The following is a 24,686-nucleotide window of genomic DNA, read 5'->3' on the forward strand; positions in this document are numbered from 1 at the left end:
GAATTCTTGGTTTTACTTTTCTCCATCGAAATAGATGTGTCAGGTGGGAGGTTATGTGTTATTTAATGAATATTGAATGTCTTCTCACAATTTGGTCTTTGATTGTTTCCCTCTGGCTCTGACAATAAACAAGTTCAACTTTCCCTAATACCTTGCATGAGACTCCTGTTTCCCACTCTACAGAGCTGTCCTCCTACCTGTTGTTTGATACCTTTCTCCTGTGAGTTGTTTGTGGAGATGCACTAAACTTAATGAGGACCTTGAATTTGAGTACGGAGGCTTTCCATACCTGCCTGTTGGATTCCAAAAAACCATTTGCTTCCCTATTAAAAGCTCTGTGGCCTTGACCTTACGTGCCGTGGTACAGACGCGAGCAGATATGCTGAAATTCAAAGAGATTGGGATGCATTTCCCCCCACATGGTATCCCCAAGGTCCAAATTATGACAGAAGAGCCTAGCCCATTTCAGTGTCTTCCGTGCCCGTTTTATCGTCCTTTCCAAAAGGTGACGCAGCTGCGTAGCTTGCTTCACAGTCCTCAGAAAGACGAATTCTCGAAATAGGGAACTATGCATTTAGCTGGAGACCCTGTGCCAGGCCTCAAAGTCAATTTCCCACCCCTCGCTAGAAGTTAGCAGTGCACATGGTTATGACCTGGGGTGCCTCACAGTGCACTAGAAACCTTCCTCTTCAAATGCACTTTTCCTGGTTTTCATGTTGTAGATGTGCAATAAGTAATAATGAGAAAGGAAATGATCAAAGGAAAGGGTTGAGGAAGGATCTGAATCCAGCTTCGGATCACTGTCCTTAGCCTAAGTAGGTACCAGGTTTTCACTGTCCTTTGAGGGGATTTTTGTGAGGAAGGTGGAGGATTTCAGCGCTAATGAGCCTTTCGGGCCCTTACCCTGAAAGCGTGCGACAGGCTGATTGAGCAAAGGTCATAAAAGGTTGGGTGTTTTTGTTAGCTCATCTCTTGTAATTATGCCTTTTTTCTAAAGCTTTCATCATTCCGGATAGAAGGCAGAAGGACTGAGTGTTTGTCCATTAGGTGTTTTCAGATGGAATTTCTGGTGGTAGCTGACTCTTAGGCCTCCCCAGACACCTAGGGATTATTTTTTCTAAATGGAGAAAGAACAAAACATTGGCAGAAGCTTAACAGCTGGCAATGGCAAAAGTGAAGTGACACGAACACACAGTGTGTAAAGCATCCATCCCAGCTCTGGGTCTCACATTTGCAGACCCAAAATAAGCCAACGGCGAGTTATTTTGGGGCGCTCGAGAGTCTTTGAAGTTGCTAACTATCACACATTTTATAACCAATTGAAGGAGGGAAGCTGGGGGTTCCCCCTCATTTGGAATGGGGCAAGGAGCTAGGAGCCATCACTCCGGGGCGGCAGCTCCTTCCACAGATGCACTGAGTACTGCCAATGTTTTGACCATCGGCACAGAGCTCTCCTTTAATAACATTTGCTTAATGCTTTAATTAATTAACACTTAACCTTCTCTTTCCCTTTTCAACCCTTTTTCTCCTCCCTTCACTATATTCCCACGTAACTTAAAAAAAAAATAAAAACTCAATATCAAAGCAGGAAATGCATGTGTGGCTATGCCTCACAAAATAGGTCGGATTATTGAGGGGAGTCCCGCTGACCGATGTGGCAAGCTGAAAGTGGGAGACCGGATCCTGGCAGTGAATGGATGTTCCATCACCAACAAGTCCCATTCAGACATTGTCAACCTAATCAAGGAAGCAGGAAACACAGTTACCCTCCGCATCATTCCCGGGGATGGTAAAGTATACCTATTGTGTCTCTCTTTCTCTCTCTAGCTCTTTCTGTACCTCTCCTTTTCTCTCTGTCTCTTTCTTTCTCTCGTTAGTATTCACGTAATTGAATAGTGTCGATTTCGAAGCAGCCTTATCCATCCCTAACTGAACATACCCATCATGAGCCATTGTTACTAAACCTTACCCGCCCCTCCACTCCCTTCACTTAATCCTCTTTCGCTGGGGCCCTGCCTTGCTGCAAGTATAAACATTGCAGAAAATCTCAACTTTCCCCGTTTTATTTTGGTTTTGGTACCCTTGTCCTTAAAATGATAGAGTAGTTTGAATACAGTGGTAAAGATCCCCTGATGTTCTATCTGGAAATGAATAAAGAGTTTTAAAAAATCACTAAAATGTAACTGTGTGAGGGGTGCCTGGCTGGCTCAGTTGGTAGAGCATGTGACTCTTGATCTCAGGGTGGTGAGTTCAAGCCCCACGTTGGGTATGAAGCCTATGTAAAATTAAATTAACAAGTGAATAAAATTTTTAAAAATGTAAATTTAACTGTGATACAGTGACATAAAACCTACATAATGACACTTCAGAGCCAATACTATTCTTTTCTCTCAGGATAAGTGAACATATAAAAGGTTTTTAAAAATATTTTTTAATGTTTATTTTATTTTGAGAGAGAAAGCATGTGCACGCGAGTGCTCAAGGGAGGAGGGGCAGAGAGAGAGGGAGGGAGAGAATCCCAAGCACGATCCACACTGAGCACCAAGCCCAACACAGGGGTTGATCCCATGGCCGTGAGATCATAATCTGAGCCAAAATCAAGAGTTGGACCCCTAACCGACTAAGCCATCCAGGTGCCCCAGAAGTGTTTTATTAAATGAGAGATTCTTAGGGTTTGTGCCTACTTGACTTGTCTCTAATTTTTACATGTGGATGAAAAAAGAATAAAACCTCTATTTTTGATAGGTTATATCTGCATTAAAGTAGGCCTGTTCTTATTTGTTAGTTTGTTTGGTTATTAATTCAAATCTGGTTTATTTTACACCACTGGTGATTCTGCCCCCCAGGGGACATTGGGCACACTGTCTGGAGTGGGTGCTAAGGTCATTTAGTGGGGAAAGACCAGGAATGCTTCTAAACATCCTACAGTATATAGGACAGCCCCCTACAAAATAAAGCTATATAGCAGGAAATATCAATATTCATTATTCTCAATAAAAATGAAGTTGATACACTGATGTCACTATATATAGATTCTTCAGGGAATTTAGTCCTGAATATTGACTTCATTCTCAGCAGACTTTGCTTTTGGGAGGAGAGTGATACTTGTCTCCGGTGTTTCAATGTCTTTTGGTGGTGGTGGTGTTGTTACTATACATGTGTTGTAAAGTAAAATCTATATTCTAAAGTCAGTGTTTCTCAAGAGGAGAATGTGGTTTATGGAGATAGAGTGATAAAAATTCCCTGTCACTGATCTGTAAAATAAGAAAATCAGAGATTTTATTGGAAGTAATTCACCAAATGAATCTTTTTTAAGATTTTATTTTTAAGTAATCTCCGCACCCAGTGTGGGACTCACAGTTGCATGCTCTGCCAACTGAGCCAGCCACGTGCCCCCCAAAGGAGTATTTTGTAATTGTTAGAAGGTGATCCTTTTTAGTTTAAAATTCAAGTGGTGTAAATTGTGCCTTTGAGAAAAAAATAAATCCCAAACCAAACAATAAATATTTGAAAATTGTTGGTTCTAAGAGCAGAGAATTTTCTCTGAACCAAAAATACCCAACTCAAATGTGGAGGAAAAAATAGCTTCTTGATTGCTCATCTCCTTTACCCGGCCTCAGATGCATGGTTAGTAATTTACCGTGTGGTCAGGAGTCCATTCTGCCAGTTCACCACTCTGGAAGGCAATTACAGTTTAGGAATGTGATCACAAGTTGATAGAACATAGGTTTCTAATGGAAAGAATGAAGGAAGCCAGAAAAATTTAGTGAGAGAGCCAAATGTAGTATATAAATTTAGATATATTGATGTACATGCCCTACAGAGATTTCAGAAAACTAATTTAAAAAAACAGGACACAGGCATTGACTTGCTATGTCTATATTGGTTGGTCTTAGTGTGGGAATGATCATGTCCAAAAAAGGAAGGAAGGAAGGAAGGAAAGTACTCCTTGAAGGAAGGGCCTAGAAAAAGAGTTTGAAGTCAGGAAAGATATAAATATGCAGAAGCACTTTATCCTACTGTGCACATACTAGGTGTTGACTTAATGCAGTGGAGAATAGTTTCGGAAAACTTGAACCCAAAAAAATATAGTTCAAGATGAATTATCCAGTAGCAATTGCCAATAAAAAGACATTTTTTTAACTTCAGTACTTAATACAAAATTCAGAGAGACACATCCCACACTCTCTTGGTAGGAAGAAAGTAAACATTAAAACTCATACAGTGTACTTAAGAACTGATTTGTGCTGCCCAGGGTGTGATTTCATCCCAAAATACTGCAGGAATTCAGTGCCATGATAGTAAAACCCTTCATCCATTACTTTGTAAATTTCAGAGACCAGGTAAAGGAAATCAGGTCTAACAGAGGATAGATTTGTGATGTTCATCTTTTTAATGGAGCCAAAAATGGCCATCTTACAAATTGAAATTGAAGCAGGGGAGTTGGGTTTCTGGAGAGATGTCAGAGCAATCCAACATCCAGGAGATGCAAATCCAGGAGAAGTTTGCCAACACCTGGAAGACACAGTGACCTTTATGGCTTGATAATGGGAAAGAAACACGTGGCAGATCCACTTCCTGTCTGGGAAGGTGTGTTGGATGTGCTAGACTGTAGGGTAAAAGGGATTGGTGTGTTAGGGACTTCTTCTCCTTCACACCTTTCACACTAATGCTTAATGCATCAAATAGCCCAAAGACAGTTTGTGCTATGGTCCTCAGGAGGAGACTGAAGTTCTTAGAGACCCGTCTTCTCCAGAGTGCTATTGTCAGAAACCCTAGGAGGCACTTTAAGAAGATGGGAAGATGTCTTTTAGACAGTGCTTAGAACCCACTCAGAATCCACTTCTTTCCCTCCCTCCTGCTGCCTGATTGTTTTCTCTTGTCATCGTTCACCTAGTACTTTCTCCAACTCACTTATGTCAGTCTGTACTTTCCCTCACTCTGCTTCTCATGTTTCTCTGTCCTCTCCCTTCCCCCACTGGCTCCCTTCAACAAAAGCTCAGAAACATGACTCTCCTTTATTTAGTTTATCATGTTCCTAGAAGGCCTGCCTTCACAGATCTTGGACAGGCCTAGATTGGGGGGTCCTCACCATCTCTGCTTTTACTATCTTTGGGCCCAGCGTGGGAGGTGCAGTGGGGGCAGAATTTCTTCTCCTATGAAATACGGGAAGTGATAGTAAATATATAAGGAGAGCGCAGAAAGGCCCAGAGAATAGCTGAACATACTGAATCTGAACTTAAATTTGACAAGTCAAACCACACATGCTTCCTACCACTTGCCTTCTATAGAAATACTCTGTGAAATCTGGGGGGAATGAGACTTTAATCGGGGCAGACCCTGGCTGAGTCAGACTAACGCAGAGCCATCAGTTTGAATCAAGTTCAAGGTAATGAATATTTAGAAGCTTAAAAATATATTACTTATATTAAGGTCTTAGGTTTGTACTTCAGATCCCTCTGATTCAAAGTATTTGTTGATATTGGAGGTAAAGTGTGGCAGCCCAGACATTTCTATTTCCTTGGCAAAGGCATAGAATAGTATAAATATCTTAATAGGGGGCTCTGTGGATATGATAGCTAGCAAGACAATAGGGCAAAAGGAACAGGTTTCGACCATACACATTTTTTAGGTCTCCCCGAACTTCAAATATTTATGGGATTCAAATTTTCAAATCCTTCCTTTCGGTATTTATTACATCTGTTTTCGTGCATTAAAATATTTACGAAATGTTTTAAGGGAACGATTATATCCTTTGTTGATCTGTTTGACTTTGTAATGTGGATTCTGTAACAGAGGCTAAAGGTATTAACATGGGGTCTAGGCTGGAATTGTAATCACTTGTCATAGAGATATACTGAAACCCAAGATAGAGATCCTGTCAGAAGTTAGTGCCCTGATTTAGCACAACACCGTGACAGTGCCTTGAGAGCTAGGATATGCTTTGCTTGAGACATGATTGCTATGGAAAGTGTAGTAATATCCATTTTCATTCCTCTGGGAGAGCTGAAGTAGGTGTAAACACTGCTTAATAAAGGATGTAGGATACTTGCCGGAATTTGTCATAAAAATAGCCAATCTGTCCCTCTGTCTTTGAGGTTTAGAAGTCAAATACATTGACATCCCTTCATACTACTGTGCTGGCATATGCTCTTTTAGCAGGCCCTCATTATATGGCGCACATATTGCTTTGGGATGGAGCTATAGATTTGCGATAACGGGCCTCAACTCTGTAATTTAAAAAGCTAGAGAGAATTTCAGCGCAAAGTCTTGGTTTAATTCTAGGTGAAGAGTTAAACGTTTAATAAAATGAGTATAACTACTTTTTGTAGTTTGTTATTTCTGAGAGAGAGACAGAAGGTGAACGGCGAAGGGGCAGAGAAAGAGGGAGATAAGAGGATCCAAAGTGAGCTCTTTGCTGACAGAAGAGGACCCAGTGTGGGGTTTGAACTCACAAACAGTGAGGTCATGACCTGGGCTGAAGACGGACGCTTGACCGACTGGGCCACCCAGACACCCCCCGAGTATAACTCTTGATACTCAAAATGCATCCTATAAATCCAGAGCATGTTAAAAATTATTTCAGTGCTCAGAAGATGACCCATAAAATGTAGAATCAAAGCAGGGTATTTTGTATTTTGTATAGTTTTGTGATAGTTGGTGGTGCTTATGCAATAAAATGAAGGCACTTGCCAATTAAATATGATTTCCCTGACACCAACACATAATTCTGTTACACGTGGAAGTGAGACTCTCCAGATGACTTTGGACGTGTTACCTACCTTGCCTAAGCCTCAGTGTCTCCATCTGTAAAGTGGGGTCATAACTGAACCTATTTCATTGAGTTGTAAGAATTAAATGGGGTAGTACAAGTGGAAATGGACTTAGCACAGTCTTTGGCGCATCATAAATGATGAAGAAATGGTGGCGGTTCATAGATTTAAGAAAGACAGCAGTTGGAGGAAATTCAGCTAGCTCAAAAAATCATTTGCATATAAATGTTAATTTTTTTAATGCTTAAAGTTAATGTTCAATCCAAATCATGAAGGCAGCAGGAAAAAAAGAGAGAGAGAGAATACTGTTTCAGAATGGGATCCCACCTGCCTAGAAAAACCCTGGGTACCACAAACACACAAGGACTCAAAAGGGAAACTCCTGCACAATTCAGTAATTATAATCACTTTAATTACAATGAAACATTCTTTTTGGTATCCTGATTATGATTTCCCCATGGCCCGAGCAATCTTGTGATTTCCCAGAGAGTCTCCATAAAATTAATTACAGTGAGCAATATGAATTTTTTTAAAGGACCAATACGTGGGTTGGTGAAACTTCTGGGGAATCGTATTGACAGGCAGTGCAGTCTCTTAGTCCATTGTTCTGACAGTGCGTGTGCTTGATGGCATATCACATAGATTAATCACCTTGGTTGTGCTCGTTAACTGCAGTCATAAAAATGTACCAGTAATATGCTTTTAATATTGCGATCCCAGAAATCCATGTTCCCGATAAAAAACCTGGTGATCATCTTTTGTATGGTTTTCATGTGCCAGGCCCTATCCCAAACACTGTCTTCTCCTTAATCTTTGCACGGATTTTCTGAGATACTTCTGCTATAATGCGTGTACAGAAGAGAAAACTGAGGCAAAGGAAGTTGAAGTGACTTGGCGTGAGTACCAGCCAGTAAATTGCCGAGCTGGGGGTACACCCAGCCAGATAGTCAGAGTCTGGAATCTGACCTCCTAACCATTCTGCTAAGCTGCCTCCCATTAAGCCTGAGAAACACCACCTCCCCAGCTCGGGGTTGCCAGGCGTATTGGCATAGTAAAGAACCTGAGGCTGCTCAGAGGAAAATCAAAGCACAGACACACAAAACTTTTTCCCTCTGTTTCAGCCACTAGTTCTGACCCTTAATTGACCACACGTTCCTTTCCCTCAGAATCTGTAGAAACGGTGGTAAAAACAGACTATGGGAAACTTGGCCTAAAACATGAATTGGATTACATTACAATTTACATGATCTGTTATATTTTCTTAGTAATCTTGTGCCTCAGCTGTGAGAACCACAGGCTCTGTGGCTGAAATGCAAACTTAAAATCATAATTCAGCTTTCTCGTTTTAGAGTTTAAGTTCCCACGGTCATAAAATAAAAACTAGAAGTGGTAGCTAGGGCCATAAGTCCAGTTCATGTATTGAGTGCTTACTATATGTCAGGTACTATGCTAAGCTTTTCAAATATTTTTATCAAAGGGAAGGGAATTATGTCATCATCCCCTTCTTTCAGATGAGTAAAATAAGACATACGGCTAATGAGTGGGGAAAGGGGGATTGGATCTCAAGCCCGTGACTTTAACAACTGTGTGCAATGAAATAATATAATAGGAAGCCAGACCCAAGCTGCGTAATATCCTTAGGAAATTAAAATGGAGGACAGACCACATGTCGTTGGGATTTCTGGGAGGTATTGTCACTCAGGACTGCAGTGGAGAGAGATCGTCCAGGTGTCCCAGGTGGGAATACTTAACACATTTTCCCACAGAAACTTTGTTACACATTATGGGCAGGTATATGTATTCTGAAAGCATTAAGATGCCTACTATGAGCTGTAGGACTCCTAGAAACTTGTAGGCTGTATTGCCCACTAGGAATTAAATAGGCACTCATAGCCTAATCTTAGAACCTAAGCACCACATGTAGTATTTTCTTGATGAGAAGATTGATGCCAAGTTCCAAACAGTCAACCTAAAATTAAGTACTAAAGTGCGGCTTGCTCATAACTGCTTGCTATCTGCTTTGATCGTAATGGAGAAATAATTAGCAAAAAAATATATAACCATCACTCTATAAGTGATTAAATTTTAATACATGCATGTTGGTGTGCAGTCTGTAGGGCATGCTCTTGAGTGTTTTCAAATTCTGGATCTCCAGACTTCTAGAGATTAATGAAGTTGCTTATGAATGTGGTTAGCGGAGAAGAAAGTCAATTTACCTAAGAATATAATTATATTCATTCCATTAGGGTGGCTTCATGATTTATACAACTTCTATTTACAAACTCTGCCTCTAACTAATGCAGGTTTTAAAGTTAATTTTTCATCAGTGATTCTAGACGAGATCTGTGTAGAAGTCTACATTTTCAGTTGTGCTTCATTAAAAGCACTGGGGAGGAAGGTAGATGTGTGTGTGTGTGTGTAGTTATCAAGATGTTAGCACACTTCTGATTGTAATATTCACATGAGGAAATCAAGCGGACTCTGCTCATATTGCTGATAAATTGCAGGAAACAGTAATAGAGACATTTGTTATTAGTCCGTCCAATCCTGGGGCAGTAATGCCAGTGTGGTGCCGTGCTTTGAAGGGGCTGCCATTTTTAAGTGTCAGGGAGGGAGAGACACTTCACTCGGTTACAATTTTAGGGAAGCATTTTCGGGGGCAAACTTCTCCGTTCATTTGCGGGGATGTCGGTTGGGAGGAGGGTGATGGGGGCATACGTGGCTCTCACATCGTAGAATATCTTAGAATGGTTCTGTGAACTCTTGCTTAGAAATTCCAGTCAGGACGGTTTCAAACAGTGATAGGGAAACCAGGCGTGTCACTCAGATGTGGGACTTCTGCATACCTCCTGCTTTGATGATCTCTCCTCTGGGGCCCTCATTCTGCTGCGCTCTCTCTCTCCCTCTCCCTGCAGAGTCCTCAAATGCCACTTTGTTGACCAACGCAGAGAAGATTGCCACCATCACCACCACACACGCCCCTTCTCAGCAAGGGGCCCAGGAGACCAGGTCAGACATAACTTTGGTTGCTTTTGTTAGTTTTAAGGGGAAACAACTAACTCCTGGTCTGATGATACTCATCCTTGACTTTGTTTTCTTCCCTTCAGTTTCATGGTTTGCTTTGCTTTTACGCTTCTCTCTCTCGCTTTGGCAGGAATACCACCAAACCAAAGCCGGAATCTCAGTTTGAGTTCAAAGCACCCCAGGCAACACAGGTGAGGGCCATTCGTCTTTTTTTCTGTTTGCTTAGTACGTTTCCTTCCAACTTTCTGAAGCTGTTTTTACGAGCTATCTTTTATAAGGTACCCCCAATTAAAATAAATAACCTTTTGTGAGAGGTTGTACTAAATATGAGCTCACATTTAGCTGGCTAGGAAATGACATTTTCTGTTACTACCTTTGCAAAATATTCCTAGAAATCCTCTTCTAGGTGGGAAAAAGGAAGGAAGGAAGGGAGGGAGGGAGGGAGGGAGGGAGGGAGAGAGAGAGAGAGAGAAAGAAAGAACCGCACTTATCTCAAGGACTGGCCATCAGAGAAAGAGCAAAAGTGCTAATCGCTGCTCGGGGTATTCATGCCTGTATTTATGCCAAGAGATGTCTTTTTTTGTTAAGGTGTTTCCCAGACGTGGGAATTTCAGGTGAGACCCGGAGAGCCAGCTACCTGTCTGGCAGGGTGGTAGGAGAGAATGCACTAATACGCAGGTGAAGGAAACTTGGGAGTAATCCGTGCATGGATTCACTAACCCACTCGAGCTCCTCCTCATCCTGGGTGGGAACCACTCCTCAGACGGGAGGCGGTCGCCCTTGGCATCCTCGTCATAGACACTGCCGCTGTTTTCCAGGCACGTGGCAGGGAGGCCTGTGCAGCACGGCATCACGTAATGAGTTTCCCCGCCACAAATAACGATGTGTGGCCTCACTGATTAAATTTTAACACACGTCTGTTGGTGTGCGGTCGGCAGGCACACTCATGAAATGTCTTCAGATTCTGCATCTGCGAATATGTCAGATGAATGAATGTTAATAAACAGTTGAGAATCACCAAGAGAGGGATAGAGACAGTGCCTTTGTGTCAGATCACCATTTCGGAGAATCTTTGGGAAGCGGTGGGAAGAAGAAATATGCGTGGGTATGCGTTCTCCCCTGAATGACTGCATTTCATTTTTTAAATAGGAGCAAGATTTTTACACTGTGGAACTAGAGAGAGGAGCCAAGGGATTTGGCTTTAGTCTTCGAGGGGGCCGAGAATATAACATGGACCTCTATGTTCTGCGCTTAGCAGAGGATGGTCCAGCAGAAAGGTGTGGAAAGATGAGGGTAAGTAGGAAGAGGAGTCTGGAAAAATAAGTCATCTCCAGTGGCTTTTTGACATGATGTGGCTAGAACCTTCTTGTTCCTGAGAACTACATTTCATACTGCTTTCAGAACACTCTAAAATGCATGACTCCCGCCTAGGATGTATTTCTCCCTAAAGCATAGTTGATGGTAACTGCTAAAGTTAGGTGAGCCCTTCTGATTGTTCAGGGATGAATGAAGAATTGGAATTACATGCAAACTTACTGAAGTAAAAATCAGTCCTGTGTCTGTAGCTCTTCTACTTAATCTCATATGGTAGGCGCATCATTTCACAGCAAATCCTAGGATTTACCAGGATGCTTAGAGAGCAGGAAGTCCCTCTAGTCTTGTAGGTTCTGGGTGGTGAGCTCCATTCAGTGTCCTGCTAGTCACCAGGTCTTACTTTAGCCTCTGGAGCAGGTCGACTCTGCCTCAGGAAAGGCCCCACATCTCCATGGCGGGAACATTCACAGTTTCTCTGCAGTAGTCAGAGTTGCAAATTTTAAATGTACACATGCCAAAAGATCACTCTCTTCTTTTTAGGAATCTGGTATCTGTTACTGTGTATGCATGTGTCACTTTTCTGGGGGGGATTAGATGGCTTAAAAAAAATGGATAGGTCACGTAGATTGAAGCACATGCATAGGGAGCAGTTTGCTACGAATGAAGAGGAATCAAGACGGTCAGGTCAGGAAAGGAAAAAAGTGCACGAAGCTGGTCCAGAGCAGAAAGAGGGAAAAAAGTGACCAGAGGTAGGGAACTTAATATTTGTATGTGAGGTATAGTCTCTTGCTTGTTAAATTTCTACAGATTGAATTTTAATGAACATTTTTTAAATATTTATTTATTCTTGAGAGAGAGACAGAATGAGAATCTCAAGCAGGCTCTGCTCTGTCATCGTGGAGCCCAACACAGGGCTCAAACTCCCCAACTGTGATATCATGACCTGAGCTGAAATCAAGAATCAGACGCTTAACCGACTGAGCCACTGAGGTGCCCCTTTGAGCGTTTTTTTTTTTTAAATTGAGAAAGTAGACCATGCATATGGGTATAAAAAATTAGTGAAAAATAGTGCATAGTAAAAATATAGTTTCCAAAGTCAGACTATATTACCAGTTTCTTGTGTATTCTTTTTTAATGCATATACATGTACAATTTGTACATAAACAAAGAAATATATAAACTCTATTTTCCTTTTGTTTAAGTTTCACACACATTGGTTATGCTTTTCCATGTCTTAGCTTACTTCAAAAACGTTTCTGATGGAGTGAAATCTTACCATGGTATCTTATGTAATGCTGTATAGCTCTCAAGACACATTTACAATAGTGACCAGTTTCGTCCTCACAGCTTGGTAGGAATGAGTTGTTAACATCCCCTTCTACAGATAAGAAATTGAGTTCCAGGAAGTTAAAGGATTTGAACAAGATCTGGTAGCTAACAAGTGATAGGACTCAAATTCAAGACCTTAGTCTCCAAAGCCAGTGCTTTTCCTCTTCTGCCTTCTGGAAGATAAGCTCCTTGAGAGCAGGGATCTTGCCTGTCTTGTTCACTTCTTTATCTCCGGTGCCTAGAATAGTAGCTGACACATCGTAAATGCAGCATCATTGTATAGGCATGGTTGTGTTCTCATCAGAAAGCTCTCCGCGGGCAGCAGTTACTTCTAAGCTCACTCACAGCTCAGCTGGCAGGATTCAGTGTCCCTTGGGCTGTTGGCCCTACCTCTCCTTCATGTCATCACAGACTCTGTAGGGTAGCTCAGCACATGCGTCAGAGTGAACAAGTGAGAGGACCAAAAAAAGGGGGGCCCATAAGACAGAAGCCGAAAGTATTTTGTAACCTTAGCTTTGAACTGATATCATATCACATTTGCCATATTCTTTTTGTTAGGAGCAAGTGACTAATTCCAGCCCACATTCAAAGGGAAGGAGGGGCGCCTGTGTGGCTCACTTGGTTGGGCGTCCGACTTCGGCTCAGGTCATGATCTCACAGACTGTGAGTTCGAGCCTCGCGTCGGGCTCTGTGCTGACAGCTCGGAGCCTGGAGCCTGTCTGTGTCTCCCTCTCTCTCTCTCTGCCCTCCCTCCCTTGCTCACACTCTCTCTCTCTCTCTCTCTCTCAAAAATGAAAGTTAAAAAAAATTTTAATTAACATTTCCCGTACTGTTTTATTTTTTTCTCTTAACACTTGCACTTTCTAACCTACACATTTTTCTCTAATTTTCTTGTTAATTGTCTTTCTCCCATTAGAATTTCATCTCCCTGAGGGCAAAGGCTTTTGTTTCTTTCACTGCTGGACTATGCAACAGAAGATTTTCTGGACTAGACTCCATAAATACTTAGTAAATCAATAAATGGAAGAACTTTACATCCTAGAGCACCTCAGCGGCCGGTGAAGCCCTTTGCGATCTTCTCATTTTGTCCTCTCTTTGGCAGATTGGTGATGAAATCTTAGAGATCAATGGCGAGACCACCAAAAACATGAAGCATTCTCGGGCTATAGAACTGATTAAGAATGGTGGCCGCAGGGTGCGTCTGTTTCTGAAGCGGGGAGACGGCTCCGTACCAGAATATGGTGGGTCAAACTATGAAAACATCCCTTCCTTCCCTGGCATGACTCCATGAATTTGTCTCCAGAACTACAGCAGGAAAGTCTTTTTGTTTCCCCCTGTTCACCAGTGTCTTACCAGCCTTTCGCACCATGTGATTATTTGCCTCGCTTGTTCTGAAATCTCTACACATTTCATCCTCTTGCTTGCTTACGTGGACTGGGACGTGGCCTAAGACAAGATCTTTATAGCCCCTTTCTGATAATCAGAGAGAACATTCTGTCTAGTCCCACCAAGAGTGAAGGAATGTTTGTTTGAACTGTGCCAAACTGTTTCTCAGATCCAATTGTTAGCACAAAAATGACTATACTCCTTTTCAGAAGCAGGAAAGCAGGTTTCCTGAGTGATATGTTGAGGCACAATTCTCTCTCTCTCTCTCTTTTTTTTTTTTTTTTTTTTTGTTTTCTTTTTTGGTTTCTTGATGTTTTTACTGAAGAGGTGTGAAATTCTGAGATGATTTGGGGGCCTTGCTCACCTCCTTTATGCTCTGTATACGACACTTCCGCATCCCCGCCCCCCCTTGCTGGTCCCTACCCCCAATCAGACCACCCGAGCCCACTACTCTAAAACAAACGAAACTGTTGATATATTAGCCATATGTTTTTAGATGAAAAAGGATGAAATAGATTCCCAGTGCTCATCATGAGGGAAACATGTTACTATACCTTTCCTGTGGGGAAAGCCAGGTTATACATAGAGTTCCTTTGTCATATGTGTAGACATGATTTGAGTAAACAGCAATGATCTTTACCTAGCTTAGTGTTCTGATGGCAAAATGCTGTATTTTATAATAATTATGTCCTATTTATTTGAGAGTCTTGTTTAAAATAAAAAAAAAAAAAATCTATGCCCTAGATGTAGGGCTTCTCTTCCCAACCAAAGGTCTACAAAAGTTTCTATAGAAACTGTGATTGAATGGTCCCCATATACGTTGGTCCCCTTTATTAGGGATTGATCTGTTATCGCCCTCTTTTCTGAAAGTCATTCTGCACAATTCCCAGTTGCATTTTGGACTTGATCAGATCCTTAATTCAGAGGCAGCTCAAAGAAAAGGAGAACTCCTTTGAAGGACAATCTTCCCAGGTGTTGGACACTCATACAGGTGTAGACTACAAGGGGCCCAAGGTGGGAGGAGGGAGGAAATCCGATGAGGCCCCTTTAGACAAGGCCACCCACAGGGGAGGTATTTTGACAACATTAAGACGTCACAGCTGTGCACTGTGCTAAACCTCTGACCATAGGTGTATCGATGCCACTGAAACTGTGTAACATTGTCTCCCTTTCTGTCTTCCCTATGCTTCTGTTGGATGTGATATTTCATTTGAGAATCATCGTCAATAACCTGTGTACCTTCTCAAAACCTATGTCTGTTGCACTGAGGATGAAAATCCAACACTAACAAATGTTCTTTGGGCTAAAAATAAAGATCCTTTAAATACTCATTTTTCCAAGAAGGGTTGAACATGCCAGATTTGTGCTGCTGTAATGTCTCATGCGTCATTTGGACTAAATCTCTCTAATTCTATTGATTAGAGTCACAAATGGGTTATAATATGTTAAGTTCCAATATTTTTCTGACTTGATTGGAACCTGCTTCTCTGTGAGGCTATTTTTGTAATGAGTTTTTTGTACTTAATTTAACTGCCGCGGTCTTCGGGTGGGGGGAGGGAGGGACCTCTGGTCTTCTGTTGTTTATTGTTAATGCACTCCTCTATGCCAGCTTGTCATTGTTCCAGTTGTTTGAAAAAAAAAAAAGAAAAGAAAAAAGGATGCATCCATTGTCTGGGTTCTTGAGTCACCTTATATGGCTGTCTGAAAAATGTCACTGTTCGATTGCGGTCTCTGCAGCCTTATTTGAGTGTTGCCTTAGACTGTCTGACTGGACAAATAAACTCTCTTTGCCCCATGTTAACAAATGCAGATTTTTTTTCTTTCCTCTGTGTTATAGGGAATCTAAATGTTCAACTTTTTCTCTTTCTCTCTTTCTCTTTCTGTCTGACTGTTCTTGGTGCTGGGCCCTCCCTTCTACAGCGATGATACCTCCTAATATCGCTGCATGTATGAGAAATGAAAAGCTCGGGGAGGCTTGCTTCTACCTTATGGGCCATAATCAAACTACGGTTTGTAGCTCAATCAATACTAGGTGTTTCTGTGCTGTGGCCTAATTTCCTCATTGCTTCTGCTTAGCTCTATTTTGATATGTTTGGCAATTCATTCTGAGCACCCTGCGTTCTTTGAATTGTAAGTACACCGCTGACCCCTATTGAAGTCTTTGCTCTCCCTTACCTTAAAAGTAGGTGTAAGGAAGCCCAAGGTTAGATTTATGAGAGTGAGCATAGAGCACCTACCCATACCCAAATCTTAAAATGTTTCCATAAGCTCCTGTTTGTGTTAATTCTAACAGAAAGAACAAGCCTCGCATCACAGGGCCCTCCCCTAGGTCAGCAAGGCTTTGTTAGACAGAGGGACGACATTTTCTGCTCAGTCAGTTAGCTCGTGGGAAACTACGGCCCAGAGTCCCAAATCCTGTCCAGAGCCTGTTTTTCTAAGTAAAGTTTTATGGGCTCCTAGCCACGCCCATTTCTTTTATGTGTAGGCTACCACTGCTTTTACACCAGAGTTGCAGTTAAGTAGTTACGGCAAACTGTGCAGCCGGCAAAGCCTTTACAGAAAATTTACAAACCCTGCTGTAGGCTATATTCCCGTTACTACCAAAACCCACCCTAGGTTTTGGCACATCTTTCATGAAACAGACTGTTTCATGTTGACCTTGTTGCCTCACGAAATCCTTGAAAGAGGTCCTGCGATTCCTGCATCACCCTGGTTTGCCCTCCACACGGCAGCACGTTGTTTCCGGTGTTTCCAGTGTCTTGCCTGGAATCCTACGATGTGTGTTACCGTGTTAGTTGCAACAGAGCATCCCTGCTTTGAAAAGAGCTTTCATAATTTCTGGATGCAACCTAAAACATCTGCTGTGTCATTTCAAATTGTTTAATAATAAATAGGAGCCCCCATGGGCTGTTCTGCTTTAAAATATAGATGCTTTGATGTTGTAAGGAGCAGTCCAGTGACTCCACAGCCCCCCCGGATGCAATTATGGCTGCCTTGTGTAGTCTAATACTAAGGAAAGTACCTCTAAAAGATGTCATCTGCACCCCCTCTAATGTCAACCTCTATTCCACTCCCTTTCATTTGTCAGGAAACTCCACATTTTAAAAATAATTTCTTAAACATACATAACCCAAAATTAGAGAAAAGAATACAATTCACAAAGGTAGAATGTTTAATGGACCCTCACATTACCCGTCACCTGTCCCAGTCATCAACATCCGGCTGTGTTGCCTCTATAATCCCCTTTGCCCGACACCCTGGATTTTTTTTTTTTTTTTAAAGAGAAGTGTTTTAAAATAGTATACTTTGCATGCAGTACAACGCATAAAGCTTGAGCGTACCGCACAGGCTTTTTTTTTTTTTTAACCTCTCTATACACCCATTTAATGACCCTGATCAAAATATAGACTCCCCAAAATTCCCTCATGCCCTTCCAGGTCAATAACCTAGAGTATCTTTAAGCAAGATAAAATAAGTATTCTTTATAGAAAAGAATGTTTTCTATTGTGGGGGCTGGGAGGGGGGCAAGAAGGGTGGGCAGGGGGCAAGGGTTAGTGGGTGGGGAAGGCAGAGCAAGAGATAGTTAGGGTGGGATGTTCTGGTACTTTTGGATTACCCTGTTTGGGTTGTGCCTTGCAAGACTGGAGTCCCCACTGACGGCTGTGAGCTCCTTAACGATCTCTGCCCTGAGCACAGCCAACAGTAGCCAGAGGCCGAAAGCCACCAGAACTAAGTCTGTAACCCTCGTGGTTGCAGTCATTCTTCACCGAGATTCAGTTGGCTTTGGCTCTGCCTGCTTTAACAGCTAGCTATTTGTTTGTTGTGACTAATGAGAGCTCAGGCGTGGGAGTGGGGACAGGGGCTGAAGGCCCTGCCGTACCAAACTGTGGCTGTCCTGTATTTTCCCGGCAGACCCCAGCAGCGACCGCCTCGGCCCCGCCGCCGCCGGGGCACAAGGTGTTCCGGAAGTGAGGGCCGCGCCCCCCGACCGCCGACCGCATCCGTCATTGGAGTCCAGTTACCCACCCGATCTTCACAAATCATCACCGCATGGGGAAAAGCGGGCACACGTGAGAGACCCAAAAGGCAGCAGAGAGTATATCAGACACCCCACTGAGCATCACACATGGAACGGAACTTCTAGAAAACCCGACAGCGGGGCTTTCCGACCCAAGGACCGGGCAGCGGAGGGACGCAGAGAGGCACCCCCGGAGCGGCCGGTGCCCAATGGCCCCAAGAGGAGGTCCCCGGAGAAGCGCAGAGAAGGCACCCGCAGCGCGGACACCACTCTGGAGAGGAGGGAGAAGCACGAGAAGAGACGAGACGTGTCTCCGGAGCGGAGGCGCGAGCGCTCGCCCACCCGCAGGAGGGACGGCTCGCCCAGCCATCGGAGGCGCTCCCTCGAAAGACTCTTGGATCACACGCGGTCCCCGGAGCGGAGGAGAGGGAGCTCGCCGGAGCGCAGGGCCAAGTCCACCGAGCGCAGGCGCGAGCGCTCCCTGGAGAAGAGGGGCAGGGAGGACAGGGTCGGCCACCGAGAGAGGGAAGAGCCCAGTCTGAGACAGGACGCGGGTAGAAGCTCCAGACACGCCCCCGAGCAGAGAAGGCGACCTTACAAAGAATGTAGCACCGACCTCAGTATCTGAGACTCCGAGGCACATTCCAACCTTTACCGTGTCAAAGGTTCTAAGAGGAAGGTCACAAACGTGAAATAATTTAGTTTCTTACCTTGAGGAAGCGTCCGACCCCCGATGATCCTATAATAGCAACAAACATTTTATGCATTTGAAATCTTATAAGAAAAAAGAAAATATATATATATATATATGAAAAGTGTTGTGCCTGATGTATAATATTAAAGAAAGTATTTTTAAATGCATACTTTTTTTGGAAATTATTTGCCAAATGCTGCCCCGAAGGGATATAAATTTTGTTTCTACGTGACCTGTAGAATTGTCAAGAATCGTTCCCTTATGGGGGGCAGTCTTTTTCTCTCCTGGTTAAATAGGACTGTTGGTCATTTTCTCTAAGGGAAATAATTGATTAAGTTTAATTAATTTGATGTAGATTGTTAGGTAGTGATGTAGTGCTATCCTGTAGTTTAGGAGTTTTTCTTTAAAAAAAAAGAGCAAAAAGGCAAAAGTTATATTTGTAGAAGCTGAGGACTCTTTGGGACAGATTAGGATTGTCAATGATCCTAAAATTAAACTGTATGAAGAGACTACTACTGCAAATGAAGGATATTTATAGCTAAACTACACAGCACAAAGAAATGTTGCCTTCTCGAGTCATAGTTGGTTCAGAAAACAGTTTGTACTCTCCCTGGCCATAGAAAGGCACAGAGAGGAGAAGGTTGGCCGCCATTGCCCAGACATAGCCCAAGCACGGATAGATGATCAGGTTCATTAGTATCACCAATATCTGATAAGATCTCATTCAGGCAGCACCATCACAGCTTTGCTCAACTACTGGAAGGAACCAACAGTGAACACCTGTGTTGTCTTGTCTGATTTGAGGCCAAATAGTGGATCGAATGGGGAACAATATGCCCAGTGGGAGGGAACCATGAGAATCCTCCACACAGAAAGTGTGTTCCCCCCTGTGTAGCGTAAGCCCAACTGGGGGCAAGGGAATGAGCATTGGTGGAAGTTCCCTCTCTGTTGATATTTAAAGAAGTGAGGGTTCGGGGTGCTTCTTCTTAGAAATGCCCATTTCCCTTTGAAACCATAATAAAAGTCTCCAGGATGACTGAAAGGGAAAGCAAGACACAGTCCCAGTGGCTAGATCGAGTTGGCAAACCTCTGCCCTCATGACCCTGTCCTTTGAGTCTTTGGACAGCAGAACAAAGCATAACAATTTTTTTCTTTTTAGAATGACCCATTCTTTTGCAATCCCGCAGGAGGTGCGGTTGGGTCGGCTCATAGCCCCAGGATGTGGTTGAAATGGATTACTGCCTAGCTGAGCCAAAACGTTTGCTTGTACCTGTTGGACCACTACAGCAAACCGCTGCTTAGGATGCATTGTGTATTTCTGTAGTACTGTTTTGCATTTCCCATACAGACACACAACTTTGCAAGTCAATCACTGTTGTTCTCATGGTACTGTTTAAGGAAACAATGAAAAAGGAAAAAAAAAATGGAGAAAACCAGTCAGTCCTTGTGTGTACAGAGTTAAAAATTGTAATTAATAGAGCCTGTTTAAAAAAAAAAAAACAACTGTTGCCTTTTTTTCTTGTATAAAAGAGAATTTATGACAAAAAATTTAGCTGTGAGGAATGTGATACGTGTTTATATTTCTGAATATGGAACAAATTGATTCATTGGGATATATTTTAATGTAATCTAAATCAGGTATGTAAAGTTGTTTTAAAATGGGAGACAATATAAGTAATTCTCTAAAGCTTTAGTCGGTTTGGATACCATCATTTCCTCCATGGGGAGCCTGCTTGTGAATTATTAAGCTCTGTTTGCATTCTCTGTTCTGTTCTTCACTCATTTCTTGCCGTGTGCTATGGACTTAATGCTCTTTCTGTATTGATGAAAAGCAGTATGTGGGCCAATCTTTTTATAAAACACTATGCATATATAAATATCACATTGTTCATAGCTTTATTTGACTTATGGGTTTATACATAACATAGAATGAGTACCTATAGCTGTGTGGACATGTACAAAACTAGTTCCTTTCCTGGAACAGAGACCGTGTACATTCTGTAGCTGCAAAGGAGGAAAAGGGTCTGTGACCGCGATCTTTATTATCAGTTTTCCACGCGAAGCAAGCATTGAGCTGTGGTAGGGAGGCCGAGGGAGAACACGACTGAGTAATGGCATTCTTTTTCATCAGGTTCCTAGGAGCCCACATGGGGATTTTATTCCTAAGGCTCCACTGCTAGGAATTTTCTCGCTGTTTCTAGCAAAATCTGTGATGTTAAATGATCGATGCTCTCGCTTGTGGTCCAGAGTTTTAAATAAATGAAATCAAGGTGGATTTGGGGGAGTACGTCGTGAAATTAACAACTTAATGTCTTTCTTGTCGTCAGAGGTGATATTTGACATTTTAAAATCTGTGTGCTACCCACCTGGGCTTAGTCTTCACCAGTCCGTGAAGACTTGATGTGACAGTTTCCTCTGACTGCCACACATCAGATTTGCTTTGGGAATACTGTACTGTACAGGGACTATGCATTAAGCAGAAAGATCTAGTTTTCTCTGAACTACTGTAACCTTAGATTGGAGACGGATTCTTGTGAGCCTACTTTCCCTAATCCCCCACTTCATGTAAATGTCTTGATGAGAGATGATGGATGAGTATTTTGTATGATTAAATCAAACCATTGAAGAATCCCCCACCCACCCGTTACACAGTTAATGCCTGAAAGAATGTTGGTTGGGGGGGTGGGGGAGAACTCAACACCCTACTTGTATTTTTTAAGTTTCTTTTGTGAAAGATTTTTTAATGCATTTTTACTGTAAAAATACATGGAAATGTATGCATTCCATAACCACTATTGCTTCTGGATTGATATCTTTCTTGTCTCTGCGTTGTCTCAAGTGTATCACGGTCAAGTAATCAAATGAGGGTGTCTGGCTCCAACTCAGTGCAATGACCCAATGCATGTCGTTCTTTTGAAAGGGAATTATGCCTTTGCAACAGTAGTCCAGTGCCTTGCTACTCAAAGTGTGGTCCGTGGACCACCTGCCTCATCATCACTGGACTGTGTATTAAAAATGCAGAATCTCAGGCCCACCCTAGACCTCGTGAGTCGGGCTGTGCCTTTAACAAGACCCCCAGCTAATTCGAATGCGCCTGAAGCTTGAACAGCACAGTATATCTCGAAACCCCGGTAAAAGGCAAGACCTGCCAAGCCATGTGCTTCTCACTTCCTAACGGTGATCTTGAACAAGTTCCTTAACCCCTTCTTAAGCCTCACTTTCCTCTTCAAACAGGCATATCTCAGAGTTGGTAAGAATGAAATGCAAAGTGTTTAGCACACCTCTGGCAATCAGAACGATCTTCAGTAGATGATCCTAAAAAAACTTTGCGGGGGAGCCACTGGGTGACTCAGACAGTTAAGGGTCTGACTTCGGCTCAGGTCATGATCTCACTGCTCGTGGGTTTGAGCCCCATGTCCGGCTCTGTGCTGACAGCTCAGAGCCTGGAGCCTGCTTCGGATTCTGTCTCTGTCTCTCTGTCTCTCTCTGCCCCTTCCCTGCTCACACTCTCACTCTGTCTCTCTCTTTCAAAAACAAACATTTTAAAAAACTTTTTTTTTTTTCTTCTTTGGAGGAGGAGGATTTCGGCCTGGTAGTGGCTGTTCTCTTTCCATTGTGCTGGTTTATTTTCCAATGAAGAAATCTATTCTCACTTTAGTAAAATGAGGAAGAAGCCCTTCTGTTTTAATTCCAAAGGTGATGAAGAGTGTGGCCCATGCTACTTCACAAGCATAACTGTGAAGCATAAAATCTAAAACCAAAATGCTGTGCTATGAAGATTAAGATGAAAATAATCTCAAAGCATACCTTTTAGAGCTAGAGATATAAAGCGGAGTTAGACGTGAGCCTAACTGCTATCAGATGAAAAGCTTTGACGTGTGTCCTCGCTGATCATGTCATTTCTAATGACCTTCCAATTTCCTTCACACATACACATTGTTCCTTTGGTATGCATTAGAAGTTAGGGCTTTCCTATAGAACCTAGGTTCCTGGGCATTCAGAAAGGTATTGTGTTTAATAATAGGCCTTCCTACAGTCCATCTCTTTTGCTGTATTTTGCTTTATTTTGTCACCAGCATGGTAATTACGGACACTGTTCACTTCCCTCGTATCTCTTTTGTTAAAGATGGCACCTATAAATGGGCCCTGGCTTACCTGATCATTGAAGCTATTTGTAAAGCCCTTACATCCCACAAGTTCCTTGCCTGCCATAAATAGTCACACTAAAAAGAATGTGCTGGGACTCCATTAGAGCTGGATAATACAGATGGACTTTTCCTGCTGATGGCCAATCCAAGACCACCTTTGATGGTCTGCATTAATCGTCAAAGGAAGTTCCTCAGGGTGATTTGTCTTAATCAGGCAACATCCTCCGCATTGTGGGTGTTCAGCACGGTAAGATTCTCCTGCTTTTGAAATCTGCATCATTACAAGCTCCTAAGAAAGGAAATGACAAAACTCAGGCCTTTCCAATGCAATTATTTGGGGTGTTTTCTCAGGAACAGGGCTTTTGTGAACATTTTTTTGACGAGTACAACTCAACAATATATTGATGCGTGGTGTTCTTCATTAGGAGCTGGAGTAGGGTGGTTTTTCTTCTCTAGCCTCGGTGTTAGAGGAATGCTGGGTCCAAAACACAAGATCCTTTTGAAAGCACATGCATTGAAGCAAGGTGTTATGCACAGTAAATACTCAAGTGTCACATGTGACAGCTGCCGTCTACTCTATCACTGTTCTACCTAACTGGAAAGTCTCTATTGTCACATCTCTTGAGGAAATAAGGACTTGATCTGCCCAGCCTGGAACTCTATACACCTACAAGCACTGTCCTTTTAAGTATATTTATATCTCAGGGAATAAAGTCTGATCTCAATGGATCATAGCCTTAAAGAGAAAATAGCTCAGAAAGGTTGTTAATTCTTACCTGTGTAATAGGCAAGGCTTATTACTCTTTTCGTTCTTGGAACACATGATAAGAGTTAACTCTGTGCCATTGCATGGCAGGGCTGGAAATCCCTCCTTCCTGGTCCCAGGAATTCATAGCCGGGTGGGAAAAGCAAACAAACACATCCAAATGAACCATACATCAAGCAGAAGCCCAGGATACATGAGCGTCACTAATAGGGGACGTAGACAAATTAAGAAAGCCTAGAATTCCGGAAGGAAGAGAAGGAGGTAACTGGGGAAAGAAGGAGAGAAGGGCAGCCTGAGGCAAGGGAGGGAGTGTGGTCCCAGATGGAAGGAGCTGCACCATGAAGGCCAGGCGGCCTTGTTCTGAATTGTAGACTTCAGAGTAACAAGGGTCTGTTGAAGAGTAACGGAGCCCCTTGGGAGCTGTGTGTACTGTTGGGGGGGGGGTGTGCAGGGTGGAGGCAAGTGACCCAGCTCAGGTTTGAGCTGCAGGACGATGACCTTGAGCAGTAGGGACAGTGGTCTGAGGAGGGTGGGAGCTCTAGCACAGTCCAGGAAGGAACTCCGAACCTGAAAAACCATTCTAGATAAAGCAGGACTTCTCAGAACTGAAAAGTCCCCAGGCCCGTGTTTATCATCCTATTGCAAGAATTCATTTTCTTTCCAGCCTAAATCCTTCTACCTCCTCTTGTCTATACCTTTGTAAATACCTGCAGAACACCCTGTACCTGATTTCTCCTGTTAAAGCCAATCATTACTATTCTACCCGGTTTTCTGAATTTACAAATTCCCACCTCACCACCATTTTTTTTTTCTTCAGACCCTGGTTTCAAACCTTGTAATCTTATTTTCATTTTTTTCTTTTCCTTCCTTCCTTCTTTCCTTCCTTCCTTCCTTCTTTCCTTCCTTCCTTCCTTCCTTCCTTTCTTTTCTTTCTTCTTTCTTTCTTTCTTTCTTTCTTTCTTTCTTTCTTTCTTTCTTTCTTCCTTTCTTTCTTTCTTTCTTTCGAGATTAGCCACATTTTTCTCAAGCTATAGAGTCCACCAAGTATTACACAGTCTTTGTCAGACATTCCCTGTGTTTGAGTGTGGAAAACGGAACCATTCCTATAATAGCCTGCTTTGAAAAGCGGTAGTTTTGGGGCGCCTGGGTGGCGCAGTCGGTTAAGCCTCTGACTTCAGCCAGGTCACGATCTCACGGTCCCTGAGTTCAAGCCCCGCGTCAGGCTCTGGGCCGA

General features: G+C 42.7%; 1 protein-coding gene and 1 non-coding gene across 19 annotated transcripts in view; both read left to right on the forward strand.

Annotated features, from left to right (window-relative positions):
- Positions 1-21,331, forward strand: part of MAGI1 (membrane associated guanylate kinase, WW and PDZ domain containing 1) — a 630,408-nt gene extending 609,077 nt beyond the window's left edge. For 5 of the 18 annotated variants that reach the window (XM_027039175.2, XM_027039182.2, XM_027039176.2 and 2 more), the window contains 6 exons: positions 1,586-1,789; positions 9,689-9,782; positions 9,928-9,988; positions 10,947-11,090; positions 13,543-13,681; positions 17,739-21,331. In XM_027039175.2, the coding sequence (XP_026894976.1) occupies positions 1,586-1,789; positions 9,689-9,782; positions 9,928-9,988; positions 10,947-11,090; positions 13,543-13,681; positions 17,739-18,472 (1,376 nt within the window). In that variant the 3' untranslated portion in view covers positions 18,473-21,331. Of the gene's footprint in view, positions 1-1,585; positions 1,790-9,688; positions 9,783-9,927; positions 9,989-10,946; positions 11,091-13,542; positions 14,353-15,746; positions 15,836-17,738 lie in introns of those variants that run through there. The other 13 variants (XM_027039177.2, XM_027039183.2, XM_027039189.2 and 10 more) reach the window with 6 other exon arrangements.
- Positions 2,197-2,269, forward strand: TRNAK-CUU (transfer RNA lysine (anticodon CUU)). The gene has a single exon. It is a non-coding gene; the product is annotated as a tRNA-Lys (tRNA).
- Positions 21,332-24,686: the final 3,355 nt, after the last annotated feature.

Source organism: Acinonyx jubatus, chromosome A2 (assembly GCF_027475565.1).
Source record: "Acinonyx jubatus isolate Ajub_Pintada_27869175 chromosome A2, VMU_Ajub_asm_v1.0, whole genome shotgun sequence".
Taxonomy (NCBI): Eukaryota; Metazoa; Chordata; class Mammalia; order Carnivora; family Felidae; genus Acinonyx; species Acinonyx jubatus.